This window comes from Podarcis erhardii (genome assembly GCF_964252035.2).
Source record: "Podarcis erhardii genome assembly, chromosome: 8".
Lineage (NCBI taxonomy): Eukaryota > Metazoa > Chordata > Lepidosauria > Squamata > Lacertidae > Podarcis > Podarcis erhardii.
The window spans coordinates 86,747,304-86,763,227 of record NC_138499.1 but is presented as its reverse complement, the minus strand read 5'-3'; the positions used below and the strand labels follow the sequence as shown (position 1 = coordinate 86,763,227).

Genomic DNA, 15,924 nt, shown 5'->3' with positions numbered 1-15,924 from the left:
AGGATGCCCCGATGCCGGGCGGCGAGGCGGGAACGCCTCCCCCCGCCGCCCGGCATCGGAACGATGTCCCGAAGCCGAGCGGCGGGGCGGGAAAGTCTCCCCCCGCCGCCCGGCATCGGAACGATGTCCCGAAGCCGAGCGGCGGGGCAGGAAAGTCTCCCCCGCCGCCCGGCATCGGAACGATGTCCCGAAGCCGAGCGGCGGGGCGGGAACGCCTCCCCCCGCCGCCCGGCATCGGGGCGGGAAAGCCTCCCCCCGCCGCCCGGCTTCGGGGCGGGAAAGCCTCCCCCCGCCGCCCGGCTTCGGGGCGAGAAAGCCTCCCCCCGCCGCCTGGCATCGGAACGATGTCCCGAAGCCGGGCGGCGGGGCCGCGAAGCCTGGGCGCGCTGGCAACTCTCCGCAAGGAGCGCTCCCGCTGCTTGCGGAGAGGTCCGCGAAGCCTGTCCTGGACCTCTTCTGAAGGCAGGCGGGGGGCAAAAGTCTTTGTCCCCCCTGCTTGCCTTCCCAGGGGCTTTTAAATCGCCCGGACAGCGGAGAAGTCCTCCGCTGTCCCGGGCGATTTTAAAATGCCGCCCGCCAGAAGAGGTCGGGGGAAGGCGGTTTCCATAGGAACGCATTAATTGATTTTCAATGCATTCCTATGGAAAACCGTGCATCGCAAGACGAAAAACTCGCAAGACGAAGAGACTTGCGGAACGAGTTAATTTCGTCTTGCGAGGCACCACTGTACCAGATTGAGAGAGGCTGGACTCAGTGAACCCTGTGATCAAGCAGAGCTGCTCTTGCTATAGCTACATGTAAAGTCTTGAGTGCCAGTAAGTCATGAGTGCCACAGCTATCAGGCTGAAAGAGAAGGGAATAGCGTTAAAGGGTGGAACTGCCTGGACCATCTCCCCAATAATGTGGTTTTCCAGGGCTTGGGAAGAGGTTTCCCTCCCCCACACCACCTTGCTGCCTGATTTCTGTGACATGTTCCAAGTCTTCTCTTAGTAGATCCAGGGCATAGACATAGTACAGTGGTGCCCCGCACGACGAATGCCTCGCAAGACGGAAAACCCGCTAGACGAAAGGGTTTTCCGTTTTGGAGGTGCTTCGCAAAATGAATTTCCTATGGGCTTGCTTCGCAAGACGAAAATGTCTTGCGAGTTCCTGCTGGGTTTTTTTCCTCCCCTCCCCATTTTCTAAGCCGCTTATCAGCTGATCTGCTAAGCCGCTTAACAGCTGATCCGCTAAACCGCTTATCCGCTAAGCCGCTTATCAGCTGATCCGCTAAGCCGCTAAGCCACTAATAGCACTAAGCCGCTAAGTCGTCAATGGGCTTGCTTCGCAAGACGAAGAGACTCGCAGAACGAATTATTTTCGTCTTGTGAGGCACCACTGTATAATCAGTGGACATAGTATATCAGTGACTTAAGAATTGGTAGGACACCCCTGGGAAGAGGGATTGATTGATGAACCACCGTGAGGGGAATAGAAGTCCCCTAGCAACTCTCAGCACCCTTGATGAACTATAGTTCCCAAGAATCTTTGAGGGAAATTCCCCAGGGAATCTTGACTAAACACTACAGCTGCAAAATTAGTTTGATCAAGACTTACAAGAAAGGGACATTTGTTTAAATGTAGGTCAGTAACGCACAGACATGCAACTCACACAACTGTGTGTGAATAGCACCACAATTCAGTTCTGAAGCAAACTCCAAGAGCATTTTCTTCTACTACTGCAAATTTAGCATGTATTCTAGAAAAGTAGTACAGTTTATGTGTGTAAGCAATACAGTTCTGTTCTACAATAATTGTGCAACAAACATGTAACATGATAAAGAAGGAATCTGTTCTGAAAAGATGGAGAATATGATTTAAAATGCATCATTTTGAGCTTTGGCATGTAGCCATTAAAAGTGCGGCCATATGTCATGAGATACATCTGAATGTATCTAAATTTTCAGTTGAAAGAAAGAATAATGGCAATTTTGGATATTTTGAACTGATCTCTTACACTATCTTTCTGTTGAGTTTTGAGTTCCCTCTTTTCAGCTGGGGCCTATTCACATGTAGTACCAAATTCACAGCCAGGCTAGCATATTTCATGTCACCAAGGTCTGCAGTCAAAAGCAGTGTAAAAATGCCAGGACAGCCACTTGTGACATTTGTCAGTTCGCACCTCTGAACTGCGGGGTCACTGCTATGGCAGCATTCTGACCAGCAGTTTCCCAAAGCCCAGCGACAAGTCTACACTTCAGGAAATGACTCCACCTGTCCAGTCTCCTGCTGGAAGATATGGTTGTCAGTATATTAATCTCGATATTCTCAGCAGTGGTAGGAAATCAGACTTTGTGTTCAACAAAGTTTTTATCTGTCCACTTGCAAATTCCCGCAGTTGCTCCAGAAAACCATCCACTTCTTCCTCTCTTATTTTCGTGATCCTTCGGTTAAGAGCCATTAGGAAAGGACAGTCTTTTAATTCTCACTCCAAATGTCTGGCGACTGTAGGATTGCCACACAGTATGAGCATTTCTTTGGTACAGAACCTGGTACTAGCCCCAAAACATCATAAAGATGTCACAGAAGGAGCGGAATGTGCGGGCTTGGAACATGACGCCTGCACAAAATGCGGATGTCCTATATGTGAAATTGCATATAATGGGGAGCACCATCTAAAAAGCCAAACTCTGCCACAAATCCACCAAACTCCATCACAATCATTTCTTCCAAACCTCCTTTCTCAAATGCATGTAGGTGGGGAAGATGCCTGTAATGTGAAAGCTAGTGCAAAGAGAGGATTGTCCGCAGATGGGCAACCTATACACGGTTTTCATTTTTGCCTCTCCTGTGCAGGGTAATCTGGAAGAGGAGTCATCTGTTGGTGAAGCTGCTTCTCAAGTGCACCAGGTGTTTCAAGCCAGCATTTCCGTGGCATCAAACATCCTTGGTAACAGCTTATAGAGTTACTTATCCAGTCTTTGTCAGGCAGGGGCTTCTGTCTTCAACTGTGTCATAGACCTGACAGAGATACTAGAGGTTTAAGCCAGGGCAATGGCTCAGGCCCAGAGAAAGGACTTATCTAGCACAGCGTTCTGTAGGTCCCTTTCCTTTCAGTTTTATGCAGTTTACTCAGCCCCCTAAGTATTCTGCATAGATTTATCTTGTAACATTTGCTGGGAGAGCAGAGCTGTTTGTTCTGGGATGCAGCAAAAACTCCCTCTTTGCCCCCCTTTTCATATGGCTAAACCTTTCCTTGGTTTTTGGTTAAATCACCTTAGCTTGCTCCATTCTCTTAGATGACCCAGTCTAACTTTGTATAAGCCAGTTATCTTCTATACACCTCCCCCCGCTCCAGTACTTTCCCCATGAAAACCCACCCTTAACCGCTGAATCAGAGCAAACAGCAATCCGCAGAAAACTCAGAATTGCCATTTGTTCCGCTTCAGCGTTAAAAGAGCAGGTTTCCGCAGGAAAAGCATTGGGGGGAGGGGGAGTGCTCAGACTTGGCACTTTAAAGCACAGACCTTCGTCTAGGAAGTGCAGCACAGAAAGAAGTGTGAATGAGCCCTGAGCATCACAGCAGCAGGGAGAAACTCAAAAATCCTTCTGATGAGTCTTAAAATACAGTGGGAGCTTGAAATAATAACAAAGACAGTTAACATGCTGGTCTGGGCTGGGGAGGGAATGAATTAATTAAAACCATGATTTATAAACCTTTATAGAGTTTTTTCTTTTGTGGGGAGGGGTTGCGGGGAAGAGGAGATGGAAGAATTAATAATGTGATTTGCACTGTCTTGAGGGGGGAAATGAATTAATTGGATGAAATGAATTAATTGCACTATCTTGAGGGAGAAATTGATTTATAAGAGTGGAAATAATAATTAATAATTTTTCGCACTCTGTCCGTGAGGGGGGGGGGCAGTATAATTTGTGCACTTTGGATTCAGTCATGGCCATTTTTGTGTGCAGTGCCAGATGGGTGGCCATGTGGGGGGGGTAGGGAAGACCTGGGAAAAAGGTTCACCATCACGGCTCAATGGTTTGTGGCAATGATAGAGAGCATGTGTTGAATCTAGAAAGTCTCAGGTTCATTCCTCAGCAACGTACGTTTTCAAAGGGTCTCAAGTTAAAAGGCATTGGGGGGGTTTTCTCCCAATGAAAACTGCTGTTGTTGAGAGTAGATGCCGAACCTAGATGTACCAAAGGTGTGACTTCATACGAAAGAGCTTCATAGGAGCTGTGCTTTTAAGGTAGTTTCTTTCAATGTGTGCCTTGGTACATGAAATGACATGTGAAATATTTCCCATTTAAGTAAGAAAAAGCATTCATCCCGTGATGACTAGGTAAGTAGGTGAGAGTGTGGTGCATTTGAACATGTTTTTCACCAGAGTGCTTTTTTTTGCAACAGCATCCTGTTTCACTATTGTCATGTCCTGCCTAGTGAAATAAGATTAGACTTTGCAGAAGTTACATGACCAGCTGCTTGCTGCGTAACTGTGTCCAATTTTTTGCTGCGTGCCACCTTAAGTACCTGAGTACGTACTGTTCTCCGTGTAAAACAGAGATAGTAGGACTTGCTGGATGTAGTGTAGTGCAGTGGGAACTTGTCTGAAAATGAATTTGAAGGTGCACAACAGGAGGTACTGGAATCAGTACATTTTATATTGAATTGCCACTGCCTGCCTCATCTTCACTGCAGGATAGCCTCTGAATTAGCGAATAGTTTGAAGCATAAGTGTCCTCCTGAGGGTATTCTCTCTTTGATAATAGGTGCAATCACCATCTCAGGTTAGAATTTGGACCACTGTTTTTACATTATTTCCCCAGGGCTTGAGAACATGCATGACAAGCAGTGGAAAACGGCCTTTTCCTGCTTCAAGCTGGCTGCAGATCAGAACCACAGCAAAGCCCAGTTTAATGTGGGATTGTGCTACGAACACGGAAGAGGCACCAAGAAGAACGCGGCCAAGGTCCTCTATTCCCATTTGTTTCTTGGCCTGTGTGTTGCTGCTGTGCACAAGAGGGAAGGAGAGTGTGGGGCAACTATATGTGTTGGGAGACATAATTTGTTTCTCTTGAGTCACAAGCTTTAACCCAGAGACCTGCAGCGGGATACTTGCTGCAGTTCATCACACACACTGGATTTGTATGTGAAAGTTCCCAGCATCTTCAGGTAGGGCTGGGAATGTCCCCTGCCTGAAACCCCTGAATGCAGCTTCCGGTCATTGTAGGGAATGCTCAGGTGGATGGTCTCAGTATAAGGCAGCTTCCTGTGTCCCTTTCTCAGATTTTCCCAGATAGTCTTCCCAGCTGATCCCAAGAGAGCATGGCTATCCCGGTAACACTCACTGTTATAAGAAACTAGCAACAAAACAGCTTTATGTGCAACGGCAGGCTAGAGTGGAGCATCTGCCATAACAATGGAGGTAGGGGGCAGCCACTCCATTTGCAGCAGTTCATCTCTTGCTTCAGGCTGCCTGAGCTTCCTTTGTTTTTGAGTCCTTGCTCAAAGGGGGGGTCAGGCTCTAGGCAGGAAATATCGGTCCTCCAAGTTGCGCCTTTTCCAAGTGTTCCAGTACAAGAGAAACTCATTTATTCAGTTATGAAGAATCTTCCATTATGCCAACGCTCAAAGAGAACCTCAGTAGAGGTACCTAATGTTCACATTATAGAAGAGCCTCCAGTTGCATTATGCAGCTTGTGCCTGCAGCTTAGTCAAAAGCTACCCTGTAAGGAGCCAATGTTTTCACTCAAGAGAGCTAAAACATTCAGCAAGAGAGAGAAAGATGTCAGGGCTGTCCAAAGGATTCTCCAGCTGCTGCTGCCCCCTCCTCCCCCAGGCAGGTATTCCACTTTGTAGTCGTTCTTCCTTGCAGTGGGGTTGGGGCTAACATGCCAGGTCACTTCCTTGCCAATCAAATGTGGGACTGAAGCCAGCAGGGAGGAACACTTGCTTGTCTGGCAGGAGCACAGTTTATCGGATGTGTAGTAGTGTCCCTGTTCTCTGTTCTAGGCAGTCTTCTACTACCAGCAGGCTGCTCGCCAGGGACACCCCATGGCCCAGCACCGCTACACTCAGTGTCTCCTCCGCCACTGCCCAAGAGCAGACAAGAAGGAAAATGTGCAGGAAGCTGTGGGTTTGTTGGACGAAGGCGCTGCTGCTGGGCTGACAGAGGTGAACATCAGCTTGGAGAGTTATGGCGTACTCTTCAGAAGTAGAAGTAGGCTGTTCATGGGTGACATGAAAATCCCTTTCTTTTGCTCTTTACAGTTTAGCAGTTTGGCATGCTTAGGTGAAGAGGTGCTCACCTTGCTCAGTCAAGGCATTTTACTGCAGGCTTTCCATCTGGCCACAAACACAAGATCCTTGAGCTGCTATGCCTCTATTTTGCTAGGCTTTCTTTGTTCCTTGATAGCTATTCTTCAGTTCACTAAAACAAATGGCAGCCCCAGTATCTGCCACAATCTAGGTATTTTTAAAGTGAACATAAGCCTTGGCAGCTGGTTTTTCTTTTTAATTATGCATAGTGATAGATCTGGCTTTGGAGAATTTGCAGTTTTTTAAAAGGCAGTGCATGTGGAAAGGCCCAGGGCAGTGTTTACAGCTTAAGCATGGTCTTTTGCCTTGAATTGGATGGTTCTAAAATAATATACAGTGGTGCCCCGCAAGACGAACGCCTCGCAAGACGGAAAACCCGCTAGACGAAAGGGTTTTCCGTTTTGGAGGCGCTTCGCAAAACGAATTTCCCTATGGGCTTGCTTCGCAAGACGAAATGTCTTGCGAGTTCCTGCGGGTTCCCCCCCCCTTTTTTCCCCTTTTCCTAAGCCGCTAAGCTTCGCAAGACAAAAAAAACGCTATACGAAGAGCCTCACGGAACGGATTAATTTTGTCTTGCGAGGCACCACTGTACTGCATTTCAGGTGCATTGGAGTGGATGATTAATGCTCTTTATACACATGTACTTGCATGTAGGATTCCTCAAGCAGCTTTCATTTGTGTGTTTGCTATGAAAAGGGCACTGGAGTCTCCCAGAACTCACCAACAGCAAGACAGCGTTACCAGGAAGCAACAGCTGCCGGCTCCAAGGCTGCACAGGAGAGAATCAAAGTAATGGCACAGGAGGAGATAGCAGGTACTGAGTTGGGGGGGGGACAGAATGGTGTGGAAATGGTGCTTACTGGAGAATGAATGAAATGTTGGCTACTGCTGTTGTGATAATTATGTGATATTCTCTCTCACTTAGCTACACAGATCCGGGACCAGACACCACTGGCAGCAAAAACCTCTTCATCCAGCCCTTGTCTTCAGCTCCTGGATCAGCTGCCGGCTTCTCACTTTGGACAGCCAGCTTTTGGCCTGCTTCACTCCTGGAGCACAGGAAGCCTTAGAGATGCAGCAAATAACTCTGCAAACTGCATGCCTACCACAGCTTTCCCAGATAACCTCAAGCTAGAGTCCTTAGCGTGGTCTTCAGGAGTAGCAGTTGGATAACATGGCTAATGAGAAACTTTCTGCTTTAGATGGTGGCTGTGTTACTGGCTGCCACAGTGATCCTTTTAAGAAGCAAATCACATGGGCATAGCCAGCACCTGTTTCCGTCTCTTCCTAAATGTATAACTTCTTATTTGACAGTTTGCCCGCAGCATAAAGAATGATACAGTGGAGGCTATCCATCTAGGCATCATCTGATTGTGAATGGAGTCAGGATACAGGGCTCCTGCTGAGTGACCCTTGCACCATGGAAGCAAATGTTGCATCCGCAAAATGAACATGGGGAGCCTATAGACTGCAGTTTTGAGGGCCAAGTCTTGAAGCACTTGGTGCTGAAGTTAAGCAGATGTGGACTTGCACATCCCATGTAAAAAGGGGATACAATCATAAATGGTTTCTGAAAATCAGGCAGGCAATTTCACACTGTAGTCAGAAACGTCTTACAGAAATTGGGGAAGGAGTCTGCCCTAGTCGTCTTTCTCTAAAAGATTTGAGCTTACTGAATTTCTTAATTGCACAAGGAATTCTGCTGGTTCTCCCCTGCATTTCAGAAAGGAAAGGAGATTTTTAGCCACGTTTCAGAATCTTAAGGGAGTGAAAGGACCTTCTTTCTAATGGGAAGGAAATTTTAATGCAATAGAATAAAAACAGGAAGTGGAGTTTGGGAGGTAGACTGAATAATTCAAAAAACAGAATTTGGTTCCTGAGAGTTTTATTTTTATTATAAATAAATAACGGACTGAAGCAGCAGCTTCTAAATTTCATTGTTGTATAAAAGCTTGGTAATAGGTGAGCAGCACCTGCTGGACTCTTAGTGCCTGACCAAGAAGCCGCATTTCCTTACCTTAGCTCCTGCTCCCACTCAATTCAAAATAAATAGTGGGGGGGGGGAGCAAGCCTTATGCTCCAGTTTGCCTTTCATTGTCCCATAGAGGTATGCTGATTTCCTGCAGCAGGGATGTGGTAAGAACAAAGAGGACTGGCTGCTAGTAGCTGTTCCGGAAGAGGTGAAGGTCTCCTTGCTACTGCAATTGCCAGTTCTGTTGCCCAACGCACTGTCCGTTTCAGCCCCCACATCATCTCTAGTCAGATCTTGGGGCTCGCTACATTCTGAGAGTTGCTCCAAGAGCCCCAATCCTCAGTCGACCTGGGGACTGACTTTCTGAGCCAAGATCTTCTCAAAAAGTGTATTCATCTCCGATAAGAAGGTACTGGAGAGCCTGGGCTCTTCTGAGTTTGGCTTGTGCCCAGCTGCTTTGCCAAAGGTTGCAAAAGTGTGAGGTTCATCTCTGCCTGTGGTTTCCTCGCTCAGTGGAGACGGTTCAGCCCCTGGTGAGACAATATTGTTCTTGTAGTCAGTTGAGATGGGAAAGGACAGCCTCGCCACCCATGCTGGGTCTTCCACGTTCAGCTGATCAAGATCCAGCCCTGCAGGGTGGGCGAAAGAATAAATTAGGCTTCATTGATAAGGATAGACTCGGGGCCACATGAGTCGTGTAATTTCATGTGAGTACAGTGGTGCCTCGCAAGACGAAATTAATCCGTTCCGCGAGTCTCTTCGTCTAGCGGTTTTTTCGTCTTGCGAAGCAAGCCCATTGACGGCTTAGCGGATTAGCGCTATTAGCGGCTTAGCGGATAAGCAGATAAGCGGCTTAGCAGCTTAGAAAAAGGGGGGAAAAGGGAAAAAAAACCGCAGGACCTCGCAAGACATTTTCGTCTTGCGAAGCAAGCCCATAGGAAATTCGTTTTGCGAAGCACCTCCAAAACGGAAAACCCTTTCGTCTAGCGGGTTTTCCGTCTTGCGAGGCATTCGTCTTGCGGGGCACACTGTACTGATTTCAGAACTCTGCATCCTGTTAATCTCATTACTCATTTTAAAATCAAAAGCAAATTTGTACCCCTTAATGTTTCCAATGCTTTGTGGGTCGAGAGGACAGCACAATAAGATTTTTGTTGTTCATCAGTGGTTGACCTAACTGCTGCCCTCTCCATTTCTAGCGGAAGCAGAAAGAATTATGCACTCAGGATTTTATGCAGAGAGCAAGTGTGGTATAGTGGTTAGAGCAGGCATAGGCAAACTCCGGCCCTCCTGATGTTTGGGACTACAATTCCCATCATCCCTGACCACTGGTCCTGTTAGCTAGGGATGATGGGAATTGTAGTCCCAAACATCTGGAGGGCTGGGGTTTGCCTATGCCTGGGTTAGAGTGATGGACAGAGACTTAGGAGACCAGAGTTCAAATCCCTGAAGCTCACTGGGTGACCCTGAACCAGTCACTGCCTCTCAGCTGAACCTACCTCACAGGCTTGTTGCGGAGATGAAATGAAGAGGATGAGAACCATGTATGCTACCTTGAGCTTGGAGAAAAAGGGAGTATTTTGAATAAATAGATAAGCCTGTCTACCTCCTTCCTTGGAGGTTGGATGGCCGTCTGTCCTGGATACTTTAGTTGGGATTCCTGCATTGCAGGGGGTTGGGCTAGATGACCCGCAGGGGTCCCTTCCAACTCTATATAATTCTGTTATTCTACCTTGATCACTAGGAAGAGGATCCCAGCAATGCACTACTCTTCCTGTGTCTTTTCCTAGGTAGTATATGGGTAGCATAGGTAGCATATCACAGAACAGGGATTAGAGACAGAAACATTTCTATGCCTAGTGTGCCATTACGTGATAGGCCCGTGAAAGGATAAGATCAGCTAAGATCAGAGACTGCACCACTGAGACGGAGGAGACACGAGTGATGGTATCTCACCAGATGGGCAGTCCAGTAGGTTCCCTAGCTCCTTTCCCAGCAGCTCCCAGTCATGATGTTCACAGCCGCTGCCCTCCTTGGTGATGAGATCCTCAACATTTGAATTGGGGTTCCTGTGGAAAAGGAGAAGCATCTTAGGTGATTGGGCCTTCACCCAACACAGGAGAAACTGCCCCTTCCATAGTCCTGCTTAGCCTGTGCTTTGCAGAGATCCCACAGTGACAAGCCTAAGGGGATATGCCCAACAGCAGCAGTGGATAAGAGAACTTGCATTAACTGTTAATAAACAAAACCACAGTACTATGCCTTATACAACCTTCGTTATAAAAGAAGCGTTAGACATTCAGTTCTTTATACATTCAGCACATTATCAGTCAACTCTTTAAAAAAATGTAGGAACTGGCTACACCTCTACTGAAGACTTCCTCTCAGCAAAAGTGCCTGGTTCTTTAAAGGTAAAGGTAAAGGTACCCCTGACCGTTAGGTCCAGTTGTGGACGGCTCAGGTTGCGCGCTCATCTCGCTCTATAGGCCGAGGGAGCTGGCATTTGTCCGCAGACAGCTTCCGGCTCATGTGGCCAGCATGACAGCTGCTTCTGGTGAACCAGAGCAACCACAGAAATGCCATTTACCTTCCTGCCGGAGCGGTACCTATTTATCTACTTGCACTTGATGTGCTTTCAAACTGCTAGGTGGGCAGGAGCTGGGACCGAGCAACGGGAGCTCGCCCCGTCTCGGGGATTCGAACCGCTGACCTTCTGATCAGCAAGCCCTAGGCTCCGTGGTTTAGACCACAGCGCCACCCACGTCCCTTATCTTTAAAGGTACAGGACCTATTAAACAGTGGGCAAACCTAACACCTGTGATAGGGAGACAAGTTTCTAGAGCAGTGTTTCCCAACCTTGGGCTCCAGCTGTTTTTGAACTACAATACCCATCATCCCTGACCACTGGTCTTGCTAGCTAGGGATGATGGGAGTTGTAATCCAAAAACAGCTGGAGGCCCAAGGTTGGGAAACACTGTTCTAGAGGACATGAGAGATAGGCCAATCATTTCCAGTGAAGGAGAAAAGCTGCTTTACAAGGCTGGGCATATAAGGTGCACAAAACTCACCTGCAAGAAGCATTCTTGGCAGTGTACTTGTTGCCTTTGTTTTTGGGCTTTGGCTGCACTTGGCCCTGATGCAGTAGAGACAACAACTGCGAGATTTGCTGAAAGACAGGAAGAGCTGGTATCCACATACAATCCTGACCAGAGCTGTTTCCTAACAGGATATCCCCACTCCCCTGTGCTCCGCTTGGGCTATTTATAATGTCTAGTGCTCTTCCCCTCTCTGCAAGAAAACAGGCCATTTGTGTCTATCTGCATTTCTGTTTACTCACAGCAGCTACCACCCATCATGCAAAGCTGACAACCGCTGCAGCGTTAACAGTGGTTTGAATGATTCTGAACTTGCCAAGTTGGACAGTTTCCTCTGAGTAATTTCTAATGCACACTCTAGTTGCAAGCCTACATAGGTTGGCATTGCTTATAAATCTAGCAACCCTGAATAGAACAGTGGAGGAACTAAATCTCACCCCTTGACCACCACTAGCAGCTCAAAGATGTAGCCATGCAGTGCCACAGCTAAATGTTTTGAAGCCTGGGCTCCCAATTCCTTTCGTCCCTTGTCTCTCTGGGATTTGTCACTACACAAATTAAAAGGTTTATAGGTGAAGTGGCAGGAAGTTACAAAACAGAAGCTGCCCCTGGACTGACTTCTGTGGAAAGTGGTTTGTAAAACCTGAGCAACATATCTGAGGCTGAAATCCTAGACACATCATACAGAGCAATCCCCGTTACACACCATGGGGCATAATTTCCAAGTAAAACTCCTGCACAGGACTGCCCTGTAAGCAATGCTGAAATAAAAGGGGTAGAAATCAATCCTGCTACTTCTGTTACAAGTGTTTACTGCTCAGATAAAAGAAAACACAGAAACGGGTGCAAAAATACAATTCTCCAAGATCCTACTGACTAGTTGTCATGGCTTTCTAGAACAGAAGGACCTGTTTTTTCCTTGCCCCACCAGCCATATTTAATAGATGAACCTGTTTTACAAGGTTAGGCAAAAAAGAGTAGAAGAAAACCAGCTGCCCTCAGTAAGCCTATCCGTTTGTTGGCATCTGGAGCTTTGCCTACTTTGAAAACAAAATTACTTGAATCTGAAAAGGAAGCGTAATTTATATTTATTTCAATAGCCAACTATGCATCACCACCCACAAGAGATGGATTACTATATATCCCTATTCTTTTGTACCTACCCCTTTCCCACAACCCACCCTATTCCCGTCCTGAAGTCTCTTACCTGGACGGGGGCAGATTCCATAGCTAGTTGTCCTCCGGGGCCTTGCTCAGCAAGAGCTGCCAGAGAAAGCCTCACAAGGCTTCTCAAGATGTGCTGGCGACTAGGAGCCTCCTCTGGACCTGCCTTCACCTTTTCCGACAGATGGTTTTTAGGCCAGAAGATGGAGTCGAGCAGTTTTTTATCCGTGGGCTGCACATCCCGAGCGGTGGGGCTTCTGAACCTTTGTGCATAGCAAGGAGCCTGCTCAGCAAGGCTGCTGGAATTTCTCTGGTTCCTGAGTGTCCTGTACAGAGTGGGGGTCATGTGGCATGGCACCCCCAAGGCCTTAAGCCAGGCAGCTTCTGATGGATTCTCTATCTCAGCCGGAGGCTGCTGGGCATCCTCCTGCCGCAGTACAGGCACGACATGGATGTCTGCTTTCTGAATGGGTTTGGGGGGTTTCTTCGGCTGCTGTTGGCTGTAAGCCTGCTCTGCTTCCCGACAGTTATATGCCATGCTGCCGTGCTTCTCCCTTTTACACAGGGACATAATCAACCCCAAGCCTACCAAAGAGATGGCAAGCAACCCTAGAAGGCAGATTCCCGTCACCACAGAGGGGCTGAGGGGCTGGGACACCGGGAAAGAATCAGGCATGCGCTCACAATGCCTCTTGAATGTAATCTTCACCAGAAATCTGGTGGAGAGTGGCACCGGGCCTCGGTCACTCACAGATATCACCAGGTCCCATTCCCTGCCCAAAAGGCTGCTAGCATTGCTACCATTCAGATAAAGCTGCCCAGACTGGGGATCAAGGACACAGATGCCGGCTTCATTGCCACTCAGGATGCTGTAGAGCAATGTCCCATTCAGACCAGAGTCTGCATCGGTTGCCAGTATAGTGAGCAGAAGGGGTGCATTAACCGAGGCGGCTAGTTCGGAGCTCCCTTCTTCCTTGGGCACCAGCACATGTCCAGTGTCAGGATCCACAAGAGCAGTGACACTTGCACAGCCACCTTCCAGCTCTGGCTTTATTACCACTGGGGAATTGTCATTCACATCAAGCACAGTGACCGTCACGGAAACGTTGGCCGATAGCTGAGGCTGGCCCATATCTTCTGCTATTACAAGGAAGTCAAGGCTGGTAATCTTCTCAGCATCAAAAGCCGCATGGGCCCTGATTTCCCCAGTGCTGGCATCAATAGTGAGCCACTCTAGAACTAGTGGATCTGGGATTCTGTACACAACTTTCCCATTAAGGCCTGAGTCTGCGTCTTGGGCCCTGACCATAACTAAAACGGAAGGTGGCTCACTGTTCTCTGCAATGGAAACATGATAATGGTTTGTTTCAAAGCAGGGCATGTTGTCGTTGACATCACTGACATGGACAGTGAAATGTCTGGTTATGGCCAGCAGTGGGGTACCTCGGTCCTGGACCAGCAAGGTCAGGTGGTGCTGTGTCCAGCTCTCCCTGTCCAAGGGGGCATTTGTTAGCAACATGTAGCTGCCAGGTGAGAACCTTTTCAAAGCAAAGTGTTCTTCACCTTGCCTGATGTAACAATCCACCTGCCCATTACGGCCTGAATCGGGGTCAAATGCTGTCACTAGAGCAACAAAGCTGCCCTGGGGTTGAGCTTCTGATAATATGGCTGCTTGTTTTGCCCAGGTGACTTGGATCTCAGGCGTATTGTCATTGACATCCAGAACACGTATGAAGAGCTTGCAGTGAGCTGGAATGGAGTTGGCACCCTGGTCTCTGGCTTGCAGCTCCAACTCATAGGCTGAGTTCTTCTCATAATCCAGTGACTGCTGCAAAAGGACACTCCCAGTGTGACGCTCCACAGCAAACGTTCTTAGCACCTCCTCAGAAACATGTTTGCTGAAGGAGTATTCGATCTCTCCGTTAGGTCCTTGATCAGGATCAGTGGCAGTGAGGTTGATCAGAAAAGTCCCGGGTAAAGCATCTTCCCTGATCTCCACCGACACAGAACCCTGGGCAAACGTGGGACTGTTATCATTGGAGTCCAGCACATGCACAGTCACAACAGTGGTCCCAGATCTAGGGGGCACTCCATGATCAACTGCAGTCAAGACCAACTCAAACGAGGAGTAGAGCTCCCGGTCCACTTCTTTAATGACCACCAGCTCTGCCTGCTGAGTTCCGTCAGAACTGGCTGTGACCTCTAAGGCAAAGTGCTCACTGGGCGACAAGAAGTAGGAACAGAAAGCATTAGAGCCAGCATCTGGGTCCAGGGCTCGGCCCAAAGGGATTCGAGTCTGTAAGGATACACTTTCAGATATCTCTAGTTCCAGTGCATCTTGAGGAAACCGAGGCCCATTGTCATTGATGTCCAAGACGTGGATCTCCACATGGATCAGGGTGAAGTATTGGGCTGCTAGAACGCTGAATGAGAAGACACACGGGTCTCTGTGATGGCAGAGCTGCTCCCTGTTCAGCCTCCCGGTAGTGCTCAGCAAACCGTCTCGAGAGTCCATCTGTATGGGAAACACTGCAGAAGACTGAAGCAGCTGAAAGGTTCCCCAACTGCCCTCTGTCCGGCCAATTTCTTCCAACAGCCTTCCCAGAACAGTCCCAGGCTGTACTTCCTCCAGAATCTGATACTGCATGGTGAATGTAGAAACCTCCTGACAATCCATCAGCAGAAAAAAAGAGCACAATATCGGAACACATAACACCAAGGACATTCTTCTGAATGGTGGCATTGCAAATTTCAACCCCTCTGTACGTGGGGTTGGTCTGAAAGTTGACTATCCTAAAGACTCCAAAAGAACACAAAGCCTTCCTTAGAAGCAAGATCCATTTCTACCTTTCTGCTGCAGGAAAATCAGACTCTCCAGATAATGCCAGCGATTGTACAACTGCTTCTCTTGCTAGCGCTCGACCCCCCCTGAGCTGGGGGCTTGGAAAGAGCAGAAAGCGTGTATTCTGCCCCCCTAGAAATGCAGACTTCGCCCTGCAGCTTCCTGCCAAGGCCATTTCCTAGGGAAACTCCACCTACAGGAAAGGGGAGGTAAACCAGCTGCACAATGGCCAGCTCTAGGTGGGATTTGCAAGGAAGCTGGGAACAGGAGTGGTCTCGCCTACATCCCAAAGCAAAGGTAATGCACAAATCTAGGGCGTGGTGATGATGAGCCTATACCTAACCTAGATATGCCAAAGCAAACAGCACACATGGATCTGCTTGGATCAGATTCTAGGGATCTGCCCTCTTCCCCAAGGTGTTCTTGTGTAGTGTGAACAGTAGGCTGACCTGCCAAAATCCACAGGATGAAGTGTTTCGTGGCACGGAGATCACTATTATCACCTGCTAAATGTGACAGCAAGGACAACCCTACTTCCTCTCCCCATATG

General features: G+C 48.2%; 2 protein-coding genes across 2 annotated transcripts in view; one reads left to right on the top strand and one right to left on the bottom strand.

Annotated features, from left to right (window-relative positions):
- DELE1 (DAP3 binding cell death enhancer 1) overlaps nucleotides 1-8,221 on the top strand; it is a 21,140-nt gene extending 12,919 nt beyond the window's left edge. Inside the window, exons 7-11 of the mRNA XM_081872806.1 lie at nucleotides 2,836-2,929; nucleotides 4,810-4,952; nucleotides 5,996-6,157; nucleotides 6,998-7,115; nucleotides 7,227-8,221. Of these exons, the coding sequence (XP_081728932.1) occupies nucleotides 2,836-2,929; nucleotides 4,810-4,952; nucleotides 5,996-6,157; nucleotides 6,998-7,115; nucleotides 7,227-7,474 (765 nt within the window). The 3' untranslated portion in view covers nucleotides 7,475-8,221. The remainder of the gene's footprint in view (nucleotides 1-2,835; nucleotides 2,930-4,809; nucleotides 4,953-5,995; nucleotides 6,158-6,997; nucleotides 7,116-7,226) is intronic.
- PCDH12 (protocadherin 12) lies at nucleotides 8,170-15,924 on the bottom strand. The gene is made up of 4 exons (XM_081872625.1): nucleotides 12,576-15,924; nucleotides 11,342-11,439; nucleotides 10,230-10,342; nucleotides 8,170-8,902 (listed from the first exon to the last, which is right to left on the bottom strand). Exons 1-4 carry the CDS (start codon nucleotides 15,273-15,275, stop codon nucleotides 8,613-8,615), a joined length of 3,201 nt encoding a protein of 1,066 aa, XP_081728751.1. The 5' UTR covers nucleotides 15,276-15,924; the 3' UTR covers nucleotides 8,170-8,612.